This window comes from Scyliorhinus torazame, chromosome 15 (genome assembly GCF_047496885.1).
Source record: "Scyliorhinus torazame isolate Kashiwa2021f chromosome 15, sScyTor2.1, whole genome shotgun sequence".
Classification (NCBI taxonomy): Eukaryota; Metazoa; Chordata; class Chondrichthyes; order Carcharhiniformes; family Scyliorhinidae; genus Scyliorhinus; species Scyliorhinus torazame.
Genome location: NC_092721.1, coordinates 83,054,515 through 83,077,987, shown reverse-complemented (window position 1 = coordinate 83,077,987; position 23,473 = coordinate 83,054,515). Strand labels below are relative to the sequence as shown.

General features: G+C 46.8%; 1 protein-coding gene and 1 non-coding gene across 3 annotated transcripts in view; one reads left to right on the top strand and one right to left on the bottom strand.

Moving 5' to 3' along the window:
• Window positions 1–23,473, top strand: part of cfap300 (cilia and flagella associated protein 300) — a 53,472-nt gene that overhangs the window by 6,054 nt on the left and 23,945 nt on the right. For both annotated transcript variants that reach the window (XM_072476356.1, XM_072476357.1), the window contains exons 3-5: window positions 5,736–5,811; window positions 14,311–14,477; window positions 18,457–18,629. In XM_072476356.1, the coding sequence (XP_072332457.1) occupies window positions 5,736–5,811; window positions 14,311–14,477; window positions 18,457–18,629 (416 nt within the window). The remainder of the gene's footprint in view (window positions 1–5,735; window positions 5,812–14,310; window positions 14,478–18,456; window positions 18,630–23,473) is intronic.
• Window positions 4,162–4,356, bottom strand: LOC140392207 (U2 spliceosomal RNA). The gene has a single exon (XR_011935271.1). It is a non-coding gene; the product is annotated as a U2 spliceosomal RNA (small nuclear RNA).

The following is a 23,473-nucleotide window of genomic DNA, read 5'->3' as shown; positions in this document are numbered from 1 at the left end:
CTTTTCTGTTCCGCGATTCTGCGTTGTCGCGCGTCCTGAAGGCCGCTGGAGATCAGATGCTGAATGGCCTTGACTGCTAAAGTGTTCCCTGACTGGAAGGGAACATTCCTACCTGCCGATTGTTGCGCGATATCCATTCGTCCGTTGTCGCAGCATCTGCATGGTCTCGCCAATGTACCATGCTTTGGGACACCCTTTCCTGCATCGTATGTGTTAGACAGCGTTGGCCGAGTTGTACGAGTAAGTACCGCGTACCTGGTGGGTGGTGTTCTCACGTGTAATGGTGGTACCCATGTCGATGATCTGGCACGTCTTGCAGAGTTTGCCATGGCAGGGTTGTGTGGTGTCGTGGTCGCTGTTCTAAAGGCTGGGTAGTTTGCTGGTTCCATAGGGCAGCTCGGTAGCACAAGTGGATAGCATTGTGGCTTCACAGCGTCAGGGTCCCAGGTTCGATTCCCCGCTGCGTCACTGTCTGTGCAGAGTCTGCACGTTCTCCCCATGTCTGCGTGGGTTTCCTCCGGATGCTCCGTTTTCTTCCCACAGTCCAAAGACGTGCAGGTTAGGTGGATTGGCCATGATAACTTGCCCTTAGTGACCAAAAAAAAAGGATAGGTGGGGTCGGTGCAGACCTGATTGGCCGAATGGCCTCCTGCATTGTATGTTCTATTGTCGTGAGAATGTCACTTTTTAAGAAATGTTTGTCTGCTCAAGTTACTGCAGTGATGTCAGAGTGTGGGTGGAACTGAGCTCTGGCTCTGTTTTTTAGTTTCACTTTGAGAAAAGCTTGGGTGTGTCTGTTTTTTGGTTTTGTTTTAGTGTTGGAGCTGCAGCCAGCCAAAGAAGATGTAATGTTGTTCTCTCTGCCATGTAAAGACTATCTCTTGATCATTTGGTGAATCATTTGGTGATAACTGTTCTCAGTAGTGAATTTAAACCTGATGTACTTCTGGTAAAAGGTTTTTTTAATGTCTTATGGATGTTAAAAGGAAAGTTTAAGGATTACGTAGTGTTGTATTCTTTGGGGGTTGTATTTGAATTGATGGTTGCTAAGATGTTCACTGTATGTTTTCAAAAGGTTAACTTGAGTTCATAGAATAAACGTTGTTTTGCTTTAAAAAATACTTTTCGATTTCTGTTGTAGCACACCTGTAGAGAGGGCCGTGTGCTCCCCAAACCACAATCTATTCAAAGTCGTGGGTCAGGTGAACTCCATGATACATTTTGGGGTTCTCTAAACCCTGGCCCATAACATTATGTCTATGTATGTAGAAATTACAATGCAGAAGGAGGCCATTTGGACCATCTAGTCTGAACTGGCCCTTGGAATGAGCACCCTACCTAAGCCTACACCTCCACCCTATCCCTGTAACCCAGGAACCCCACCTAAACTTTTTGGACACTAAGGGGCAATTTAGTACAGCTAATCCACCTAACCTGCACATCTTTGGACTGTGATAGGAAACCGGAGCACTCGGAGGAAACCCACGCAGACACTGGGAGAAAGTGCAAACAGACAGTGACCCAGCTGGGAATCGAACCTGGGACCCTGGAGCTGTGAAGCAACTGTTCTAACCACTGGGCTACCATGCCCCCTTGCTTACTAACTGCATACAATTAGTGTACAATTAACAATGGGCAGCATGGTAGCACAAGTGGGTAGCACTGTGGCTTCACAGCGCCAGGGTGCCAGGTTCAATTCCCCGCTGGGTCACTGTCTGTGCGGAGTTTGCATGTTCTCCCCGTGTTTGCGTGGTTTCCTCCGGATGCTCTCGTTTCCTCCCACTGTCCAAAGACGTGCAGGCTAGGAGGATTGGCCATGATAAATTGCCCTTAGTGACCAAAAAGGTTAGGATGGGTTATTGGGTTGCGGGGATAGGGGGGAAGTGAGGACTTAAGTGGGTCGGTGCAGACTCGATGGGCCGAATGGCCTCCTGCACTGTATGTTCTATGTTCACTTACAGTTTATAATGAGAACTTCTGCTTGTGCAAAAGAAAAATAGTTTAAAATGTAATGGGTATGTTTCATTTTCACCGCAAAATCTGTCCATCTTGAGAGTAGCAGAGTGAGCATGAATCCAGATAGAGTAGAATTCCTAGTAGAATAGAGCATAGAGAAAGCATTGGTGGAGCAGAGGGAGGTGCACTGGGAAAGCACAGCATGGAGAGAACAGTGGTGGTCAGGAAGCAGAATGGCCAGAGAGAGTAGCGCACAGAAAAAGCAGGAGGCTGGAGAAAGCAAAGCAAAGAGAAAGTACCAAAGGAGCAGAGGAAGAGCAAGACCATGTCAGAGCTGAGTACGAAGTCTTACAACACCAGGTTAAAGTCCAACAGGTTTGTTTCGATGTCACTAGCTTTTGGAGCGCTGCTCCTTCCTCAGGTGAATGAAGAGGTCTGCTCCAGAAACACATATATAGACAAATTCAAAGATGCCAAACAATGCTAGGAATGCGACCATTAGCAGGTGATTAAATCTTTACAGATCCAGAGATGGGGTAACCCCAGGTTAAAGAGGTGTGAATTCTGTCAAGCCAGGACAGTTGGTAGGATTTTGTAGGCCAGATGGCGGGGGATGAATGTAATGCGACATGAATCCCAGGTCCCAGTTGATGCCGCACTCATGTGTGCGGAACTTGGCTCTAAGCTTCTGCTCGGCGATTCATAAACCTCTCCAGCTCACTAACTCTCTTTCCTCCTTGAAGAATCGCCGAGCAGAAGCTTATAGCCAAGTTCCGCACACATGAGTGTGGCCTCAACCGGGACCTGGGATTCATGTCGCATTACATTCATCCCCCACCATCTGGCCTGTGAAATCCTACCAACTGTCCTGGCTTGATACAATTCACACCTCTTTAACCTGGGGTTACCCCATCTCTGGATCAGTAAGGATTTAATCACCTGCTAATGGTCGCATTCCTAGCATTGTTTGGCATCTTTGAATTTGTCTATATATGTGTTTCTGGAGCAGACCTCTTCATTCACCTGAGGAAGGAGCAGCGCTCCGAAAGCTAGTGACATCGAAACAAACCTGTTGGACTTTAACCTGGTGTTGTAAGACTTCGTACTGTGCTCACCCCAGTCCAACGCCGGCATCTCCACATCATGTCAGAGCTGAGCACAGAGATATTAGAGAAGGAGGCTGGAGCATGGGGAGAGCTGGAGAGTCTGAATGAAATTTATGATTGCGTCCAAAGCAGAAACTCTATCCTGAAAATTTGAAAAGCATCAGGAGGGTACAGCGTAAATGGCTACTTGTTGAACTTTTTCAGACTAAAGGTTCCAGGATCGAAAGGAAGTACCACAAGTAATTGAACTAGAGCAGTGGAATATATGAATTTCTATAAATATCATGTGCTGTGATTTGCTGGCTTGGTATAACTCTGCATTGACATGGCAATAGGCTGTGAAAATGCCTGTTTGAGAACAGACCTAAGCCAGTGGTTCTCAAACTGGTGTCTGGGGACTTCTTGGGTTTCACAGACACCATGCGGGAGCCTATGAACAAAGAACAATACAGCACAGGAACAGGCTCTTCGGCCCTCCAAGCTTGTGCTGGACATGATACCCCCCTTGGCTAAACCACTAAAGAACAAAGAACACCCGTAGGCGACCTTACAGATGGCTAACACTGGCAACCACCCAGATAATTCTGGTCAAGAGAAACTGAGTGAGCAATGGCCAGCAACATGCTCTGTGCTCTTTCCACCCCCACCCCCCTGTGCCCCATACTCCACCCCCACCCCCCTCGATCCTCCAGTGCTCTCTCCTCAGGCCTTTTTTCCCCACACTCCTGCCTCCTTTCCTTCTGCACTGTAGGAATTATATTATTCTTCTCTCCCCATGCACCTGGTGGGTTGATCTTGTTGCTTTTTTTATCCCATTTTGTTGCTTTCAGGTGGTTTTTATGTAGCTATTCACACCTCATTTGGGCAAATCCTTTGTTTCCTTACTATGCCCGTTACCAGCTTCTTTGGCTGTTACTTCATGAAATCTTTTGTTGTCAAACCTCTTGCCCCCCCCCCCCTCACTCTCCATTCCATCAAAGGCCTCCTCCTTTGTATTTCTTCCCCCCTTCCACTGGCTTAAAAACTTACATTTCTATTTTCCTTCAGCATTGATGAAATATCAACTGCATCCTTTTTTAAAAAAAAAAAAAAAAAAAAATTCCTTTTCTGAATTACCAAGCCAGGGCTCAGAGTGTGGGTCAGGGGCGAACCCCCGATCCAGCTCCTCGCCTGCTCCAAAAAACGAATTCAAATTGAATCGAATTCATGGTCCCCACAGGAGAGACATACCAGATCTGAACCCAAAGGCTCAATCTACAGACACTTGATCTTAGCCAAAAGGCCGAGAAGCGATTCAACTGCAACCTTTAAACAGTCATTCCATTTCTCTCCACAGATGTTGCCAGATCTGCTGAGTTTTTCCAGCATATTTTGTTTTTATTGCTGTAATCTTAGAATGGAAACTCAACACTATTATTTTTTACTGTGTGTCAAATGAACTTAAGAGATGAGCAAGATCTAAATGAATGTTTGCATGCTACTGTTTCCTAATTTTCTGGAGAATAACTAGGTGGCTATTTCAGTTTGCGAAAATCCAATAGAGTAGGACAACAAAATACTCTACAAATTGGAACAGATTGTTAAGAAAGAAAGGCTTGCATTTGTCTGTGGACTTTCATGATTTTAGGGCATCCTTAAGGCATCCTAAAGTGTTTGCAGCCAGTCAAGGAACTTTGCAATCTAGTTACTCTTGTAATTAATGTAGCAAATTCTGTACAGCAAACCCCCACAGACAGCAATATTATTATAAGCAGATAATTTTTTTTACCAGTTGGTTGAGAGGTAAAAATTGGCAAACTCCCCTACTGTTATTCAAAATAGTGATCTAACTGAGAGGGCGCTTGGAGCCTTGGTTTAATGTCTCACCTAAAAGAAGGCATCTGGGACAATGGAGCACTCTCTCATACCAGCACTTCCCGTACCAGCCTCCCCGAACAGGCGCCGGAATGTGACGACTAGGGGCTTTTCACAGTAACTTCATTGAAGCCTACTCGTGACAATAAGCGATTTTCATTTCATTTCATTTCAGTACTGCACTGCAATGCAAATTTAGATTTTGTACTCTAGTGTCTGGAGTGGGACTTGAACCTCCAGCCTTCTGCCTCAGTGGTGAGTGTTTCCAATGAGATCAGCTAACATTAAGTACTGATAACATTGATAACAGCAACATATATATTTATAGAGCACCTTTATTATAACAATGGGATTCTATAACAATGGGAGGGCAGCTCGGTAGCACAGTGGGTAGCACTGTTGCTTCACACCTCCAGGGTCCCAGGTTCGCTTCCCGGCTTGGGTCACTGACTGTGTGGAGTATGCACGTTCTCCCCGTGTCTGCGTGGGTTTCCTCCGGGTGCTCCGGTTTCCTCTCACAAGTCCCGAAAGATGTGCTGTTAGGTAATTTGGACATTCTGAATTCTCCCTCAGTGTACCCGAACAGGTGCCTGAATGTGGCGACGAGGGGGTTTTCACAGTAACTTCATTACAGTGTTAATGTAAGCCTACTTGTGACACTAATAAAGATTATTAAAACACTTCACAGCTAATGAGTTACTTATGAATTTCTGTCACTTTTATGTGAATATATTTAATAATATATGAGAAATACATTTTGCAAATAATTATTGTATCTGCTTATTGGATTAATTCATTTTTTATGTTTTACCCCTATAGGCATTTTTTCAGGATCCAAATGTTATGGCTAATTTGAAGATACTCTCACCTTTATCACCTGAATGGACAACTCTAGGTATGAATAGCATTGCTGACAAAGATGTTGGATGGAATAACATCAATAGGTTTATTTAAATTTGATTTGATTTATATAGAAGTCTGAACTGAACAACAATTGTTGCAAACATTGCACAAATTATGATGTTTCTCCATTTGAAAGACTTGGACTATTCCATTTATATAGCTCATCAATTCTGAAGTCTAAAAGTGAAGTTCTAAAGTCCCCTCATTGAGGTATCCAATTGATGCATAAATGGTTCCATTTTCTATTTGTACTACTGTACCTGAGAATTCATTCCATATGGTGACGATTCTATCCACCCTGGCGGGATCACCCCGACTAAATCTCATTTTTAAATAGCTGTTGTAAACCTCACTAAATGGGAAAGATTGAGAACAGATCTCCCAACTCAAAACTTGACATACCTGATGGTGGACCAGTAGCAGCAGGATTTTATTCAACCACAATCTACCCTGAGCATTACCATCAAGCTTGAAGATTAACCCTGGTTCAGTGAGGAGTGCAGAAGAGCATACAAGCAGCAGCAGATAAAGCTAAAAATGTGGTGCCAAACTGGTGAGGCTACAGGACTAAATAAATGCGAAGCAGCATGCGATAGACAGAGCTAAGAAATTCCACAATCACTAGATCATATCAAAACTCTGCAGTCCTCCAACCCAGTTGTGAATTGTGATAGACATTTAAACAACTGGAGGAGGAGACTTCTCAAACATCCCCATCCTCAGTGATGAGGAGCCCAGTATGTCCGTGTAGCGAACAAGTCTAAAGCATCTTCAGCCAGAAGTGCTGAGTGGTTGATCCAATTCCTCCACCTCCTGAGATCCCCAGCATCACAGATTCCAGCCTTTAGCCAATTCACTCTATGTGATACCAAGAAATGGCTGAAGGCACTGGATACTGCAAAATCTAAGGGTCATGACAACATCCAACAGGACTACTGAATATTTATACTCCCGAACCAGTCATGCCTCTATCTAAAATAAAAGCAAAGTAAAGAAGATGCTGGAAATCTGAAATAGAGACAGAAAATGCTGGAAAAAATCAGCAGGTTTGGCAGCATCTGTGGAGAGAGCAACAGAGTTTTAACATTTCAAGTCCGTAAGAGTCATCCGGATTTATTATTTTTTAAAAATATTTTTATTCTCCTTTTTCACATTTTCTCCCGCATTTACACCCATCAACAATAAACATTAATCAGCAACAGATATGTCAATCCCCATAACAATAACAACGATCCCATCCTCCCACCAACCCCCAAACATCAGCCCGCATGTTTACATAAACAAATGACAAAAAGGAATCCGGGATTACCCATAGTCACCCTTAATATACACAGCCCCCCCTCCCCAACTAATGTTCGATGTTATCCAGTTCTTGTAAGTGCATAATAAATAGTGCCCATGACTTGTAGAACCTCTCCATCCTTCTCCTCAGTTCGAACTTAACCTTCTCAAGGGTCAAGTATTCCAACAGGTCCCCCCCGCCACACCAGGGCACTGGGTGGAGAGGCGGCTCTCCATCCCAGCAGTATCCGCCTTCGGGCGATCAACGAGGCGAAGGCTATGATATCTGCCTCCGCACCCGTTTCCAACCCTGGCTGGTCCGACACCCCGAATATGGCCTCCCAGGGACCCGGGTCCAGTTTCACACGCACCACCTTGGAGACTACCCTAAACATCTCCTTCCTGTACTCCCCTAGTTTTGGACAGGACCAAAACATATGAACGTGATTAGCGGGCCCCCCTGCATCGCTCACACACATCCTCTACTCCTCTAATTCGGCTCATCCGCGCCCTCGTGAGGTGTGCTCTATATACCACCTTCAGCTGTATCAGCCCCAACCTCGCACATGAGGTGGAGGCATTCACTCTCCGGAGCACCTCACACCAGACCCCCTCCTCTATAACCTCTCCCAGCTCTTCCTCCCACTTTGCTTTGATGCCTTCCAGTGGTGCCTTATCCTCTTCCAAAATAGCTCCGTACACCGCTGACACTGCCCCTTCTCCAGTCCCCTTGTCGTCAGCACCTCCTCGAGCAATGTGGAGGCCGGTTCCTCTGGGAAGCTCTGTATCTCCTTCCTGGCAAAATCCCAAACCTGCATGTACCTAAACACTTCTCCCTGCTCCAACCCACACTTCGCTTCCAGTTCCCTCAATCCTGCAAACCGGCCCCGAAGAAACAAATCTTTTCATAGAATTTACAGAGCAGAAGGAGACCATTCGGCCCATCGAGTCTGCACCGGCTCTTGGAAAGAGCACCCTACCCAAGCCCACACCACCCTATCCCCATAACCCAGTAACCCCATTAAAGCAACACTAAGTGCAATTTTGGACACTAAGGGCAATTTAGCATGGCCAATCCACCTAACCTGCACATCTTTGGACTGTGGGAGGAAACCGGAGCACCCGGAGGAAACCCACGCACACACAGGGAGAACGTGCAGACTCCACACAGACAGTGACCCAGCCGGGAATCGAACTTGGGACCCTGGAGCTGTAAAGCAATTGTGCTAACCACTATGCTACCGTGCTGCCCACTTAATCCCCCTCTCTTCCCATTTCCGAAAACTTCCATCCCACCTCCCTGGCTCAAATCTGTGGTTCCCCCGCATCGGCATTTCCCTTGACCCTACCCCCAACCCAAAGTGTTGGCGCAACTGCTTCCAGGTTTTCAATGAAGCTATTATTACCGGACTCCCTGAGTATTTCCCCGGAGCTATTGGGCGCGGAGCTGTTGCTAGTGCTTTCAGGCCCGACCCCCTGCACAAACTTTCCTCCATTCTGACCCACTGGGAATCACCCTCTGACCCAGCTCCGCACCTTCTCCATATTCGCCGCCCAGTAGTAGTACAACAGGTTCGGGAGACCAAAACCCCCTGCCTGCCTTCCCCTCTGTAGCAGCACCTTTCTCACTCTGGCCACATTCCCTCCCCATATGAACAAGGTAATCTTCCCCTCAATCTCCCTGAAAAAAGACTTTGGCAGGAAAATCGGTAGGCATTGAAAAATAAACAGAAATCGCGGCAAGACATTAATTTTAACCGCTTGTACCCGACCCGCCAGTGACAGAGGAAGGCCATCCCACCTTGCCAGATCGGCTTTCACTCTCCCCACCAAACTAGTGATGTAGCTGCGAAGCCCCCCCCACTCTCAGGCAACCTGCACCCCCAGATACCTAAAGTGAGTCCCTGCCCTTTGGAATGGCAGCCCCCCCCCCACCCCTGCCGCCACCCCCGGCCGAGACACCACAAAATACTCACTCTTGTCCAGGTGCAGCTTGTACCACGAGAAAGACCCAAATACCCGCAGTAGCTCCAACATTCCTCCTATCAACGCACTCGGTTCCGACACATACAGCAGCAAGCCGTCGGCACGTAAGGACACCCTATGCTCTATTCCCCCCCCCCCCGCACTATTCCTTTCCATGCTCCCGAACTGCTCAATGCGATGGCCAATAGCAGGGAGGACATAGGACATCCCTATCTCGTCCCACGGTGGAGAGAAAAGTATCTCGAACTGATATTGTTTGTGCGGACACTCGCCTTCGGCTCCTTATATAATAGCTTTACCCAGTTCACAAATCTTGGTCCAATCCCAAACCGCTCCAGCACTGCCATCAGGTACCCCCATTCTACCCGATCAAACGCCTTCTCGGCGTCCAATGCCACAACTACCTCTGTTTCCTTCCCTTCCGCCGGTGCCATAACGACGTTCAAAACCCTCCTAATGTTCGAAAACAGCTGCCTCCCTTTCACGAACCCCGTCTGATCCTCCCCTATCACCTTCGGGAGGGACTCCTCCAGCCTACCCGCCAGTACCTTCGCCAACACTTTTGCGTCCACATTCAGAAGTGATATGGGCCGATACGACCCACACTCCGTCGGATCCTTATCTTTTTTTAGCAACAGTGACATCGATGCCTGGTCATCCGGATTTATAACATTCTATTTTTCTCCACAGATACTTCCAGGCCTGCTGAGTTTTCCCAGTATTTATGTCTCTAGTCAAGCTATTCCAGTACCGTTACAACACTGGCATGTACTCAACAATTGTCTTTGGTCACAAAGGCTTTCAAAAATCTCAGAACAAGAATTTTCTACTTCTGTGCTTGCCAGCTAATGGTTTATGTTCATTAAAGTTAATGGAAGGAATGTCACGTGCTGGGGAGTGCAAAAGTAGAAAGTCCCAGCCCCGATGTTTGCTCACCCTGAAAATATGCTTCCCAGCATAACTGCATAACCGGCAATGGCATGCTGCTTGTGTTGCTGATGACAGCCACATTAAACCTGTTTCACCATAATGGCGAGACCAGTAGCAGTTTGGCCAAGTGACTATGCTGTTATCATGCAAACCATGGGCGGATTCTTACCACATTTTTTCAAAGTGCCCCCTCCCCCCACCCTCCCCTCGCCGTTCCCCTTCCTCGCCCCTTTCCTTTACATTTTAGTGGCAAGCCTGCGGGTCTGTTTCAGGATTGTTGTCTATTGGCCTTGTTCTGATTCAGGATTGTTGACTGTTGGCCCGTCTCTGATTCAGGATTGTTGACTGTTGGCACGTGTCTCATTCAGGATTGTTAACATTCAGCCCGGGTCTAATTCGGGAATGTTGACTCTCAGCCTGGATCTGAATCAGGATTGTTCCTCCCTCCCCCTCCCGTTCTGTTGGCTACGAAACAGGTCTTAGAACAAGTTGGTGACTGGCTCTATGTCTTGTGGAAGCCCTGTTCTGACCTATGGGTGGTAAATTTTATTTTCTCCAGTTGTAGGACGTCCGACAGGTTGGACAGCCAGTCTGCAGCTTTGCGTGGTGCTGCCGATCGTCAGCCAAGCTGGATTATTCAGCAGGGCGATTAGGGAGGCAAAGGCTAGCGCATCGGCCTCCCTCGCCATGAAGAGTTATGGCTGGTCTGACACCCCGAGGACTGCCGTTCTTGGGCATGGCACCACCATCACCCGTTCAACCCTGGACATTGCCTCAAAGAAGGTTGTCCTGAACTCAAAAAGCCTGGGGAGGCCCAAAACATGTGGGCATGGTTGGCCTGGCCTCCCTGGCACCGTTCACATTTGTCCTCCACCTCCAGAAAGAACCTGCTCATTCGGGTTCTGGATAGGTGCACTCCGTGCACCACCTTAAGTTACATTAGGCTTAGCCCTGTGCGTGTTGAGGTGGAATTTACCCTGTTCATGGCTTTGATTCAGAGACCCCCCCCCCCCCCCTCCCCAGTTTGTGTCCCAAGTTCTTCCTCCTATTTTTCTCTCGTCTTGTCCAGGGGAGAGTGTGCCTCTTCCAGCAGTCGCCCATACAGGTCCCTGCTGTTCCCGTTCCCTAAGTCGCCCGTATCCAACATTTCCTCTACCAGTGAGTGTCTTGGCATCTGTGAGTGTGTTGTCCTTTTCCTAGGGAGGAAGTTTTTAAGTTGTATATGTCTTAACTCATTCCTTTGGGCAGTTGAAACCTCTCCGTAAGTTCTTCCAGCATCGCTAATCTGTCATTTGTGCATAGATCATTAACCGTCAGCATCCCCCCATCCTGTCTCCACCTTTTAAAGGTGGCATCTATTGTTCCTGGTGTGAACCTGTGGTTGTTGCAGATGGGGCCATGGTGGACATTTCGGTCAGGTCAAAATGTTGCATCAATTGACATCATGTCCAGAGCAGGGCTACCACCACTGGGCGTTTTGAGCATTTGGTTGGTGGGGCTGGGAGTGCTGTCATTACTAGAGCTCGAAGGGACGTCCCCATGCAGGAGCTCTCCTCCATCTTCACTCACCCTGCTACCTGCTCCTTCACCCATCCCCTCACTCTCTGCTGTGGCCGCCCAGTGGTAGAATTGTAAGTTTTGGGGGGGCCAGGCCTCCCATGCTTCTTTTCCTCTGTAGGATCCTTTCAGGGATCCTTGGGTTCTTCCATCCCACACATACATACCATGATCAGTTTGTCTATCGTGTTGAAGAAGACCTTGGAGATATAGATCGGTACGAATCTGAACAAGAAGAGGAACCTGGGCAGTACATTCATCTTGATCATCTGTACTCTCCCTTCCAGTGAGAGTGGGAATGTGCCCCACCTCTGCAGGTCCTTTTTTGTTACTTCCTCCACCAGACTCGTCAGGTTCCATTTGTGGATCTGTGTCCAATTGTGGGAGATTTGGATCCCCAGATGGCAGAATTTGTTCAGGGCTTGTTTGAATGATGTCGCCATCTGGAATGGCCACTTACAAAGGATCCTGGGAGATATGACCACCTGCAAAGGAGCATGGGAAATATGGTCAACCCAGGACTCAGGCGCTCAGGGCTTATGTATATTGGCAACTCCGATAACGAGACGCTATCGAAACCCCCAACTACTTTGCATTCTAATGGCCCACTTCCCCAGAACAAAAGACCTGTACTCGGGTAACAGATACAGAAACAGACTCATTGGCGCCACTCCCTTTGCTCAGGGAGCCCAAAAAGCCACGGTCAATGACCGCTCAGGACACGCCCCGCCATCAAGGCACCCGCCCCTTTATTGGCCAAAATCGAAGGCAGTAATTGAAGCCTGCCGAATTATTGGGTCCAAAGCTAAGGACCGCCCAAAAGAGCGCAAAACCCCAGAAGGATAAAGAGAGACACTGTCATGTGTTCGGTCTCTCTTGGCCACGGCGCTCGGTCTCTCCTGGCCCCGACCTACGCCCAAAACCAAGTGTAGCATCACGACCAGAAGACAAGTTCAAGACCAATGATCGCTACCAGACGAATGAGCCCAGCAGAAACGAAGTCACTTCTCCAGACCCAGCCACGCAAGATCCGAACAAAGGTCTTGTTCCTCTGCATAAAGCCGGGTGCCTGAAGTTAAGTACAGGTTGTTGTAGTGTTAGGTGTAATTTAGCTTGTAGTGTTTTATGTTGCATGTCGAAGTATTTCTTGTGTGTAAATAAACTATCATTGAACTTGAACTAACTAACTGGTTGTTTGGTCTTTGATCGATATCCGGTAAAACCTTGTGGTGGTATCATTTGATACCTGGCGACTCGGAAAAGCAATATCATAATTAATAATCGTCATATCAGTATTGTTAAAAAGAGCAACATTATTGGCATCTCCGGTGCGAAATGGCAACAGAATGGCATTCCCTCCAGCTCTGCCCCTCTCCCTTGTGGGTTCACTCTTGCTCAGGTTGAGTTTGTAGCTCCAGAAGGCTCCAAACTCTTATCAGGAGCTTCATGATTCCTTCCATGCTGGCTGGGGGTCCGAGACATAGAGGAGCAGGTCATCTGCATGGAGTGAGACTCTATGTTAAGCCTCTTTAAAGGAAAAGAAAATTGGCAGTGGTTTACACCATCACTCTTGTGGGGCCTGATAGACCTGGCACCTAGCTCCACAGAAATGGCGTCCCGATCAGTACTGACGTACCCCCCTCCCCGGACAATCATTGGGGGAACGTTGCCACTGCGGGAGTATCGCTGGTGCTCCCCGCAGTCAGTGCCACCCCCCTCCCCCCATGCCTGCAAGGTCTCCCCCCTCATTGCACCCCCTCTCTCCTCCACCTCCACATGCATGCCCCCCTCTCTCCTCTCGGACCCCACCACACATAGCTGGAAAGCCCGTCCCTGTGGGGCTCCCAGCTTGTGGCACTGCCCTGGGAGCTATACTTACCTTTGCGCCCCTGGTGGGATCCCCTCGACTGAATCACATTTTTAAAAAGATGTTGTAAACCTCACTGACGTGGCGGCGCATCAGTGAGGTTTGAATATTCAGTGGGGAGTGGGGGTCACGTGGCGAGGGGATGGAGGGGGGGAGCTGAGTAATGATATGAAAATGTATTAAAAAATTTACTCAAATTCATTAAAATTGTGAACCTCGTGGCGTCGCCGGCGAGGTGCGGGGAAAATTGGGAAACTCAATCTCTGGAGAAAATCCGTTTCCTGATTTTCTACGGACTTTCCGCCTAAGTCACCGTTCTCTCTGATAGCAAAGGTGGCCTGAAAATCGCCCTCCACACGTCAGTTGTGGAATATATACAACAATGCACTACTGAGCCGTATAACTTTCTCGCAGGTAATTATTGCTTGTAGCAACATGTGCACATCCTGGCAAAACCTCTCTTAATTAAGGACAAGGAACTTGCCAGCCATTTGTATTTCCATTTTATTTTCATCATTTCTTTATTTTCTTCTGCAACAAATATGCTTCCACACCTCCCCCAGCTCAGTGAGTCCAAGCTTATGTGGTGTCCTGCCTCTTGCAGAACTGCACATTAAACATGAGATATGTCTACTGTAGAGTGTGCAAGCTCTGATGGTACAGTCCAAACTGGAAATTTACTGAATGCAAATGTAGGTGTGAGTCTGCATATGTTGCTTCATGATGCAGTGTGCTGGAGCATCAGTGAAGCTCTTTACGTTACTTAAGGGTAGAGCAATTGTTCATTATGAAATCAAATAAATAATTGTGCCTTCTATGTAAACATGGGAAATTTATTTATGATATATATCTTTAATTCTGTCTTTGTAGGAACAGAAGTCAAGAAAGTAGAGGCTGAAGAGGTTCCCTGCAGTCAACTTTCAATGTTATTCTTTGACTGTTTTTACACTGAAGGGATCGTGCGAGAAACAGGACATATCGCCAAATGTTTGGATGAATTTTATGAGGATTTTATTATTTCTGATCAGCTTCGACAGGTAAGACATTCATGGAAAAGAAAATGCCATTTTGTGTTGATGACATCAACGTAACAAAAATCATTGAATCATAGAATTTACAGTGCAGTAAGAGGTCATTTGGCCCATCAAAGTCTGCACCGGCCCTTGGAAATAGCTTTCTACTTAAGCCTACACCTCCACCCTATCCCTGTAACCCAGTAACCCCACCTAACAATTTTGGAGATTAATGGCAATTTAGAATGGCCAATCCAGCTATCCTGCACATCTTTGCACTGGGAGGAAACCAGAACACCCGGAGGAAACCCACGTAGACACGAGGAAACTGTGCAGACTCCGCACAGACAGTGACCCAAGCTGGGAATTGAACAGAGGTCCCTGGTGCTATGAAGCAACAGTGCTGACCACTAATACCGTGCCCCCCCCCAAGTGAATGTGTTGCCTGTGTGACAAACAAAATAGTGCTGGTTTTAGTCCCATTACTTGAACTTGCCTAATGCAGCTGAGATGAGTCTACCTCACAGCTTGGCTTTATTGCAAAAGCAGTGCATTCATCAAGTGAGAGGAAGTATCGATTTTATTGATTTTAAAGAAACATGATTAATTGAATCCCATACCATAGTATTATTATTTATTGCTAGCAGTTACATAATTATGCAACGTATAGTGCTTACTCTTTTTTTCTACCTCCCTTTCCTCGTGTAAGACACTCTATAAAACCAAATCTCTTTGACCAGGTTTTTGATCATCTACCCTATGTGGTCTTATGTGGTTTGGTATGGCTCATTTAAAGTGCTTTGGGGTGTTTTGCTATATTAAAGTCATTGAGCGGAATTTTCCCATATTTTTTCGGAGTGTCGGATCTGACTAAAAACCGGAGTATGGCTCTCCACTCTGAAAATGAGAATTCAGGGGCGCAGTAATTCAGGGGCGCAGTTTGCTCTGCTGAGGCAGCACCTTAGATAGCCAGCGAGATCTTTTTAAAGAACGTCGCAATCAGCACAGAAAATAAACCCCACCCAGCCCCCTCTAACAGATGCATCCTCAAGCATCGGGGGCGTAGCGCCATCCTGTCCCTCCACCATCCACAAGCATCGGCATCAGGGCTCTCATTTCCCCCCCCCCCCCCCAACCCCCATCCCCAGTGGGGCTCCCCAGAGGGTATACCCCTGGCACTGCTTCCCAGCATAGGTTGGCACTGGCAGGATCTGTGCTATGGGGCAGTGCCAAGGCATGTCCCTCTCCCCTGCCGGCGGCTATACTTACCTTTGCACCCTCAGGGAAAACCCCTTGACTGATTCATGTTTTCCCAAACCTATTGTAAATCTTGTTGACATGATGTCACATTGGCGAGGTTTAACTAGTCAGTGAGGGGGGGAATCGTATGGTGTGTGGGGCTCGATAATGAGATGAAAATGTATGCAAATCTATTATAATAGGGTTCTTGACCTTTGTGGACGCGAATCTTGCATGTCACTGGCGAAGGCTGTGGAAAATCAGAAAACAAGATCTTGCTGGCCAATTCTCACGTGATTGTACACCCATGTAACCATCCTCGCTGACGGCTGACACAGGTGCACAATCACCCCATTATATGTATAGAAAATGGTTCTGTTGTTACTGTTTTGATAGAGAGGAGGATAATGTTTGATAAGACTCTGTGGTGGGCACTGGGATCTTGATGCCTGATTACCCTGTGCCTGCTGGAAGTGATGCAGGCAACATGCAAACTTAGTGCTGCTGTTCACCTCCAGGATTGTGGTCCGCAGCCCAGTGTGAAAAACATTGGAGAGCGCCTGCACGCAGAGCAGGGGCCCCAGCTTCAGGCGCGACAATCGAAGTACAACCAAAACCTGAAGAGCAAATAATGAAAGATGGCGGCTGCAACGTAAGGAACATGGCCTCCTCAAAGCCACAGAAATTATAAGCAGCCTGGGACTCCCATGAACTGATTAAAGATCGATTGCACGGGACTGTTGCAAGAAGACTCCTTCACACCAAATCCCCAATGGAAAAAGCAAGGACTCCCATGAAGAGAGATTCTTTCCAGGGGCCCCTGCCTTATCTGAATAGGAGAAGTCCCTCTTTATACTCTTTTGAGCAAACAATAATCAGATTAACTAATTGAAAGTTCTTTAAACAGGCACTGTAACAAATACAAACGTTTAAAGGAAACTTAATAAATCAAAATGAACTTTCGGTTGGAGATAATAAAGTGCCCACTGATTGCCAAAGCCATCAAGTGTACTTGCAGGCACCGCTTGCATACGTTTCAGATACACCTGGACTGACAATGCATTCTTGACCCCGTGGTGCCCACTGGTCACGGATGGCTTCAAATGTACAATGGCCTCAAATGTACCAGTAAGCACCATATGCTCCCACTCCAGGGCCGCCAGACCACAAACATAGCAATGGAAGAAGGACAGGCAGTCAGGTCATCCAACCCCCTTGACCATCTGCTGCCAGGACGTGTTAATGACCACCCTGGCCAGGCCCAGGAGTTGGCTTACAAAGAGGTCCTCTCCCCTCTTTGCCCCTTCCGCACCAGGTAACCAAAGATCTAGGGCTGAATTCTCTGCCCCGCCGTGCCACATTTCTATTTTACCCCGCCGGTGAGATGTTCCGTTGTGCCGGCTGGTCAATGGGGTTTCCCATTTTGGGGCAGCCCCACGCTGTTGGGAAAGCCCTGGGCTGCGGGCAAAACGGAGCATACCCACCGGCAGAGGATCCAGCCCCAGGTGTGTGGAGCTGAAGTGCAACTATAGGTTGAGGAACAACCCGTTCAAATAATTAAAGTGCTAACCACTGCACCACCATGCCGCCTTACGGCCCTGAGGACCTGCGTTTGATCCGGCCCCGGGCCACTGTCTGTGTGGAGTTTGCACATTCTCCTCGTGTCTGCGTGGGTCTCACCACCCCAACCCAAAGATGTGCAATAAGGCAAATCATTACTATTCAGAAACTAGCCAATGCTGAACAACAGAACTGGCCTTAAAAAGTACTTGATTTGTGGAGTGTTATTAAATGTCTCTATTATGATTAGTTACTAGATTTTTAAAGCTACTTTTTAGATAATATTTTTTCAAATATGTTTTCTCATGATATTTCAGCTTCTACCTTAACCCCATATGTATGTCCTAATCTTCATTTAGCTGTGTGTGAAAGTTTGAGTAAGTATTTTGATTTGGTGATTTCCATTTTCCGGGTATCTGAGAATTCGTTAATGTAATTGGTTGCTTGAAGAACCTGATGACATCTGTATAACTCCACGCTGAGAATTCCCGATAAAGAATGCTACAATCCGCTGCACACACAAATAAATTAAAGTTCTCACCACATAGATTGATAGTTCTTGCAGTGTGGCTTTCTTTGAGGTCAGTGGCAAGTGCCCTTATTTCACTGCCAACAGCAAAATCCAGGTCAATGAGCTTTACACACTCATGATGCAAGTAATGTATTTTTCCTTCTACGCAAATAATTTGGTCATTAATGATGTAATCTACATTGATAGCTGGATTTTCATGAATTACACTGTATTATGTCTGCCCGGGATTTGTTTTACCTTAACAATGCTATTATTTTATTTTCCAACAGGATCATGCTGTTTTTTAATCTGTTACAAGAAAAATTTGATTCCATCCTAAAAATGATCATTACAAATCAATGTAATTGATTATTTAACAACATCTTTGGAATTAGGGCAACATGTAGCTTTTATCTCATGATAGTGGAACATTTAAGAAGCATTGTCTAATTTGACATTGAAAAGTGAGCCAACTCTTTAAAAGAAACAAGGAGCCAAAATCAAATACTGTATTTTATATCGTGAAGTGACGGAGAAAGATGACGCACAAAATAGAAAAATACTGTTGAGAAATGTGCTGAATAATGTCATGTGTTCACCATTAATCATATGGGCAGATGAGTGAGATTATATTTATTAATTTTCCTTTTAGTTTAACTAATTCTACACTTAAGTGTTCCATACTTAATTTAGGTGTTACTGTTGGAAGAATCTGATAAATATCAAATATTCAGTAATACAGAGCGTGAGGAATTTGTCTTCCGCATCTTCAAACATCTCTGCATGGGTGGAGTCCTCTGTCAGTTTGAAGATACAGTTGATCCTTATCTGGAAACCACCAAGGCCATATACAAGGAATTAGTCAGGTGTGTATAATGTGTTCCCAGATTATTTTCTTTTACTACAACAGTAGGAAGACCTCCGATTGCTTATGTTTGTTTTATTTGTTATGGAGATATGTGTTTCACTAGCCGGGCAGCATTTATTGCCCATCCCTAATTGCCCTTGAATTGAGTGGTTTGTTACGCCATTTGTCACGACACCCAAAGCTAGTGCGCGGTCAATTACAGCCCCACTTGACCTGGGTCAACACAGGTGAGATTAGATGTTATTTTAAATATCCACCGTTTGGGTTGAGTTAAATTGACGACAGTCACCAGGTTTGTAAATTTAAACACAAGTAACCTTTTTTATTCACAGTGATTATAATTAAATTGACAGAAAATGTAATTGACTATCTAATACCCCAACCCCAACACCCCCCCTCAACTCTCTACACAAACACCCAGACAGATAACACAGAAGGGAAAGGGTGGTTAAGAGAAAACAAAAATATCACTAAAATAAGGATCTTTGACTCAGATGGATGTCTTCCAGTTAGTTTCCCTCTCAAGGTTCGGCCTTCAGTTGGGTACTTACTTTTCCTTCAGTTTGTAATGATCTTCATTGCAAACGCAAGAAGACAGGCAACCGGCAGCAGAGAGAGGAAGAAAACGAAGCTCCTCTTCCTTCATGGGTTCAGAGGCTTCTGCCAAGATTGTCTAATTTTCTAGATTCAGGATCATTTCAAATTTACAGCAGAGGTGTGCCAGGCACTCACTGACTTTAGAAACAGTAAAGTAGCTTTTTCAGCAAGAGGGAGAGAGTGTGCGATTCGCCTGCTTCCAAAGTCTAAAACACTTCTTACAAGCTCCCTCAGAAAGCAGGAACCAATCACTGACTGCTAGAACACTGGGCGCATTTCTCCCATCGCGAGACTAAGTCACGACGCTGGAGTGAAAACCGGAGTGTTTCACTCCGGCGTCGGAGGCCGCTCCCAGCCCCCTAGTCTCCCGCCCCCGGGGGGCTGATAGCAGCGTCGCGTCATTTACACGCGTCGGGCCTTGGCGCCGCATAAAAGCAGCGCGCGTAAACGACGTGGCTGGCGCCGCGTAAATGACATCAACCACCCATGCGTGGGTTGGCCGGCGCTAACCTGCGCATGCGCGGTTGCTGTCCTTCCCGAGGCCGCCCCGCAAGAAGATGTCGGATGGATCTTGTGGAGGAAAGGAGGTCCTCCTTCAGAGAGGCCGGCCCGCCGATCGGTGGGCACCCAACGCGGGCCAGACCCCTTTTGAGTTCGCCCCCGGTGCAGGAATCCCCCCCCCCCCCCACCCCACAGGCCGCCACCCCAGCGTTCCCGCGCTGTACCCGCCGGCAGCGACCAGGCATGGACGGCGCCTGCAGGAAGCCATCGTGTTGGGCAGGCCGCTCGGCCCATTCAGGCCGGAGAATCGCCGCTCGCCCGTTACAAACGGCAAGCGGCGTTTCTCCCAGCGGCCAGCCGTGATTCTCACCGCGCCGGTTTGGGGGGGGGGGAGAATCGCGTACGGGTGCCGGGGTGGCGTGGCGGGACTCGCGCGGTGCCCCAGCGATTCTCCCACCCGGCGTGGGGGGGGGAGATTCCGCCCACTGTACCTGGCCAACCCACAGGTTGCCAGCTAACCAATCGAACCAACTTCCTCCAAAGCTGGTTCCTTAGATTCACTCGGTGCCAACGAGTCTGTTTCTCCTCTCCAAAATACAAAACCTAAGAACACACTCTTCTGCTTAACAGCACATTCTGATTATGGGTCCAAGGATCAAAAATAATAATTTAAATTTTTAAAAATGGGAACATAAACAGCAAAGACTCTTACACGTTTCAGAGGGCATATTAGTCAGTCACATTGCTGTGCGTCTGGAGTCGCATGTATGCCAGACCAGATAAGGGTAGCAGATATCCTTCCTTAAAAGGTATTTGTGAACCAGATGGGATTTTACAGCAATCAACATTGAGAGCGAAATTCTCCATCCCGTCACGCCACATTTCTGCCCCGACCCGCCGGCGGGATGCTTCGTTACACCGGCCGGTCAATGGGGTTTCCCATTGTGGGGCAGCCCCACGCCGTCGGAAAACCCCCCGGGCACCGGCAAAACGGAGCATCCCGCCGGCGGAGAATGACGCCCTAGATTTTTCATTCCGGAGTTTTATTGAATTTAAATTTCACCATCTGATGCATTAGCTGCCTGAGCTGCTCCCATTCTACATTACGCTTCCAGGAAAGATGTACACTTTATGATATATTAATTTTGGTATTTTCTCATCATACGTACAGCATTATCATTGCCCGACATCATGGAGTAACAGGAATTGAGCAGAAAATGTAACTAAAGTGATCTGAACTGCCCTGAAGTCCTTTGGGATATGACAGGCTCATGCTAATGTAACACCAACCCCTTTACTTCTTTCGTGCTCACCATACAAGGGTCTAAATACTCTTTTTTTCAGATGAGGCAGACTGGGTAACTGCTTTGCAGAACACCTTCAGTCCGTCCGGAAGCAAGCCCCAGACCTTCCTGCCGTTTGCCATTTCGTCTCCCTGTCCTGCTTTCATGCCCACATGTCTGTCCTTGTCCTGCAATATTTCAATGAAGTCCAGCACAAACTGGAGGAACAGCTCCCATCTTCCATTTTAAGCACATTACAGCTTTCCGGACTTGACATTGAGTTAGACCATAAGACATAGGAGTGGAAGTAAGGCCATTCGGCCCATCGAGTCCACTCCACCATTCAATCATGGCTGATTTCAACTCCATTTACCCGCTCTCTCTCCATAGCCCTTAATTCCTCGAGAAATCAAGAATTTATCAACTTCTGTCTTAAAGACACTCAACGTCCCGGCCTCCACCGCCCTCTGTGGCAATGAATTCCACAGACCCACTACTCTCTGGCTGAAGAAATTTCTCCTCATCTCTGTTCTAAAGTGACTCCCTTTTATTCTAAGGCTGTGCCCCCGGGTCCTAGTCTCCCCTGCTAATGGAAACAACTTCCCTACATCCACCCTATCTAAGCCATTCATTATCTTGTAAGTTTCTATTAGATCTCCCCTCAACCTCCTAAATTCCAATGAATATAATTCCAGGATCCTCAGACGTTCATCGTATGTTAGGCCTACCATTCCTGGGATCATCCGTGTGAATCTCCGCTGGACCCGCTCCAGTGCCAGTATGTCCTTCCTGAGGTGTGGGGCCCAAAATTGCTCACCGTATTCTAAATGGGGCCTAACTAATGCTTTATAAAGCTTCAGAAGTACATCCCTGCTTTTATATTCCAAGCCTCTTGAGATGAATGACAACATTGCATTTGCTTTCTTAATTACGGACTCAACCTGCAAGTTTACCTTTAGAGAATCCTGGACTAGGACTCCCAAGTCCCTTTGCACTTCAGCATTATGAATTTTGTCACCGTTTAGAAAATAGTCCATGCCTCTATTCTTTTTTCCAAAGTGCAAGACCTCGCACTTGCCCACGTTGAATTTCATCAGCCATTTCTTGGACCACTCTCCTAAACTGTCTAAATCTTTCTGCAGCCTCCCCACCTCCTCCATACTACCTGCCCCTCCACCTATCTTTGTATCATCGGCAAACTTAGCCAGAATGCCCCCAGTCCCGTCATCTAGATCGTTAATATATAAGGAGAACAGCTGTGGCCCCAACACTGAACTCTGCGGGACACCACTCGTCACCGGTTGCCATTCCGAAAAATAACCTTTTATCCCAACTCTCTGCCTTCTGCCTGACAGCCAATCGTCAATCCATGTTAGTACCTTGCCTCGAATACCATGGGCCCTTATTTTACTCAGCAGTCTCCCGTGAGGCACCTTATCAAAGGCCTTTTGGAAGTCAAGATAGATAACATCCATTGGCTCTCCTTGGTCTAACCTATTTGTTATCTCTTCAAAGAACTCTAACAGGTTTGTCAGGCACGACTCCCCTTACTAAATCCATGCTGACTTGTCCTAATCCGACCCTGTTTTCCAAGAATTTTGAAATCTCATCCTTAACAATGGATTCTAGAATCTTGCCAACAACCAAGGTTAGGCTAATTGGCCTATAATTTTCCATCTTTTTCCTTGTTCCCTTCTTGAACAGGGGGGTTACAACAGCAATTTTCCAATCCTCTGAGATTTGCCCTGACTCCAGTGACTTTTGAAAGATCATAACTAACGCCTCCACTATTTCTTCGGCTATCTCTTTTAGAACTCTAGGATGTAGCCCATCTGGGCCCGGAGATTTATCAATTTTTAGACCTCTTAGTTTCTCTAGCACTTTCTCCTTTGTGATGGCTACCATATTCAACTCTGCCCCCTGACTCTCCGGAATTGTTGGGATATTACTCATGTCTTCTACTGTGAAGACTGACGCAAAGTACTTATTCAGTTCCTCAGCTATTTCCTTGTCTCCCATCACAAAATTACCAGCGTCATTTTGGAGCGGCCCAATGTCAACTTTTGCCTCCCGTTTGTCTTTAATGTATTTAAATAAACTTTTACTATCATTCCTAATGTTACTGGCTAGCCTACCTTCAAATTTGATCCTCTCTTTCCTTATTTCTCTCTTTGTTATCCTCTGTTTGTTTTTGTAGCCTTCCCAATCTTCTGACTTCCCACTACTCTTTGCCACATTATAGGCTTTCTCTTTTGCTTTGATGCATTCCCTAACTTCCTTTGTCAGCCATGGCTACCTAATCCCCCCCCCCCCCCCCCTCTGATAACCTTTCTTTTCTTTGGGATGAACCTCTGTACTGTGTCCTCAATTACTCCCAGAAACTCCTGCCATTGCTGTTCTACTGTCTTTCACACTAGGCTCTGCTCCCAGTTGATTTTCGTCAGTTCCTCCCTCATGCCCC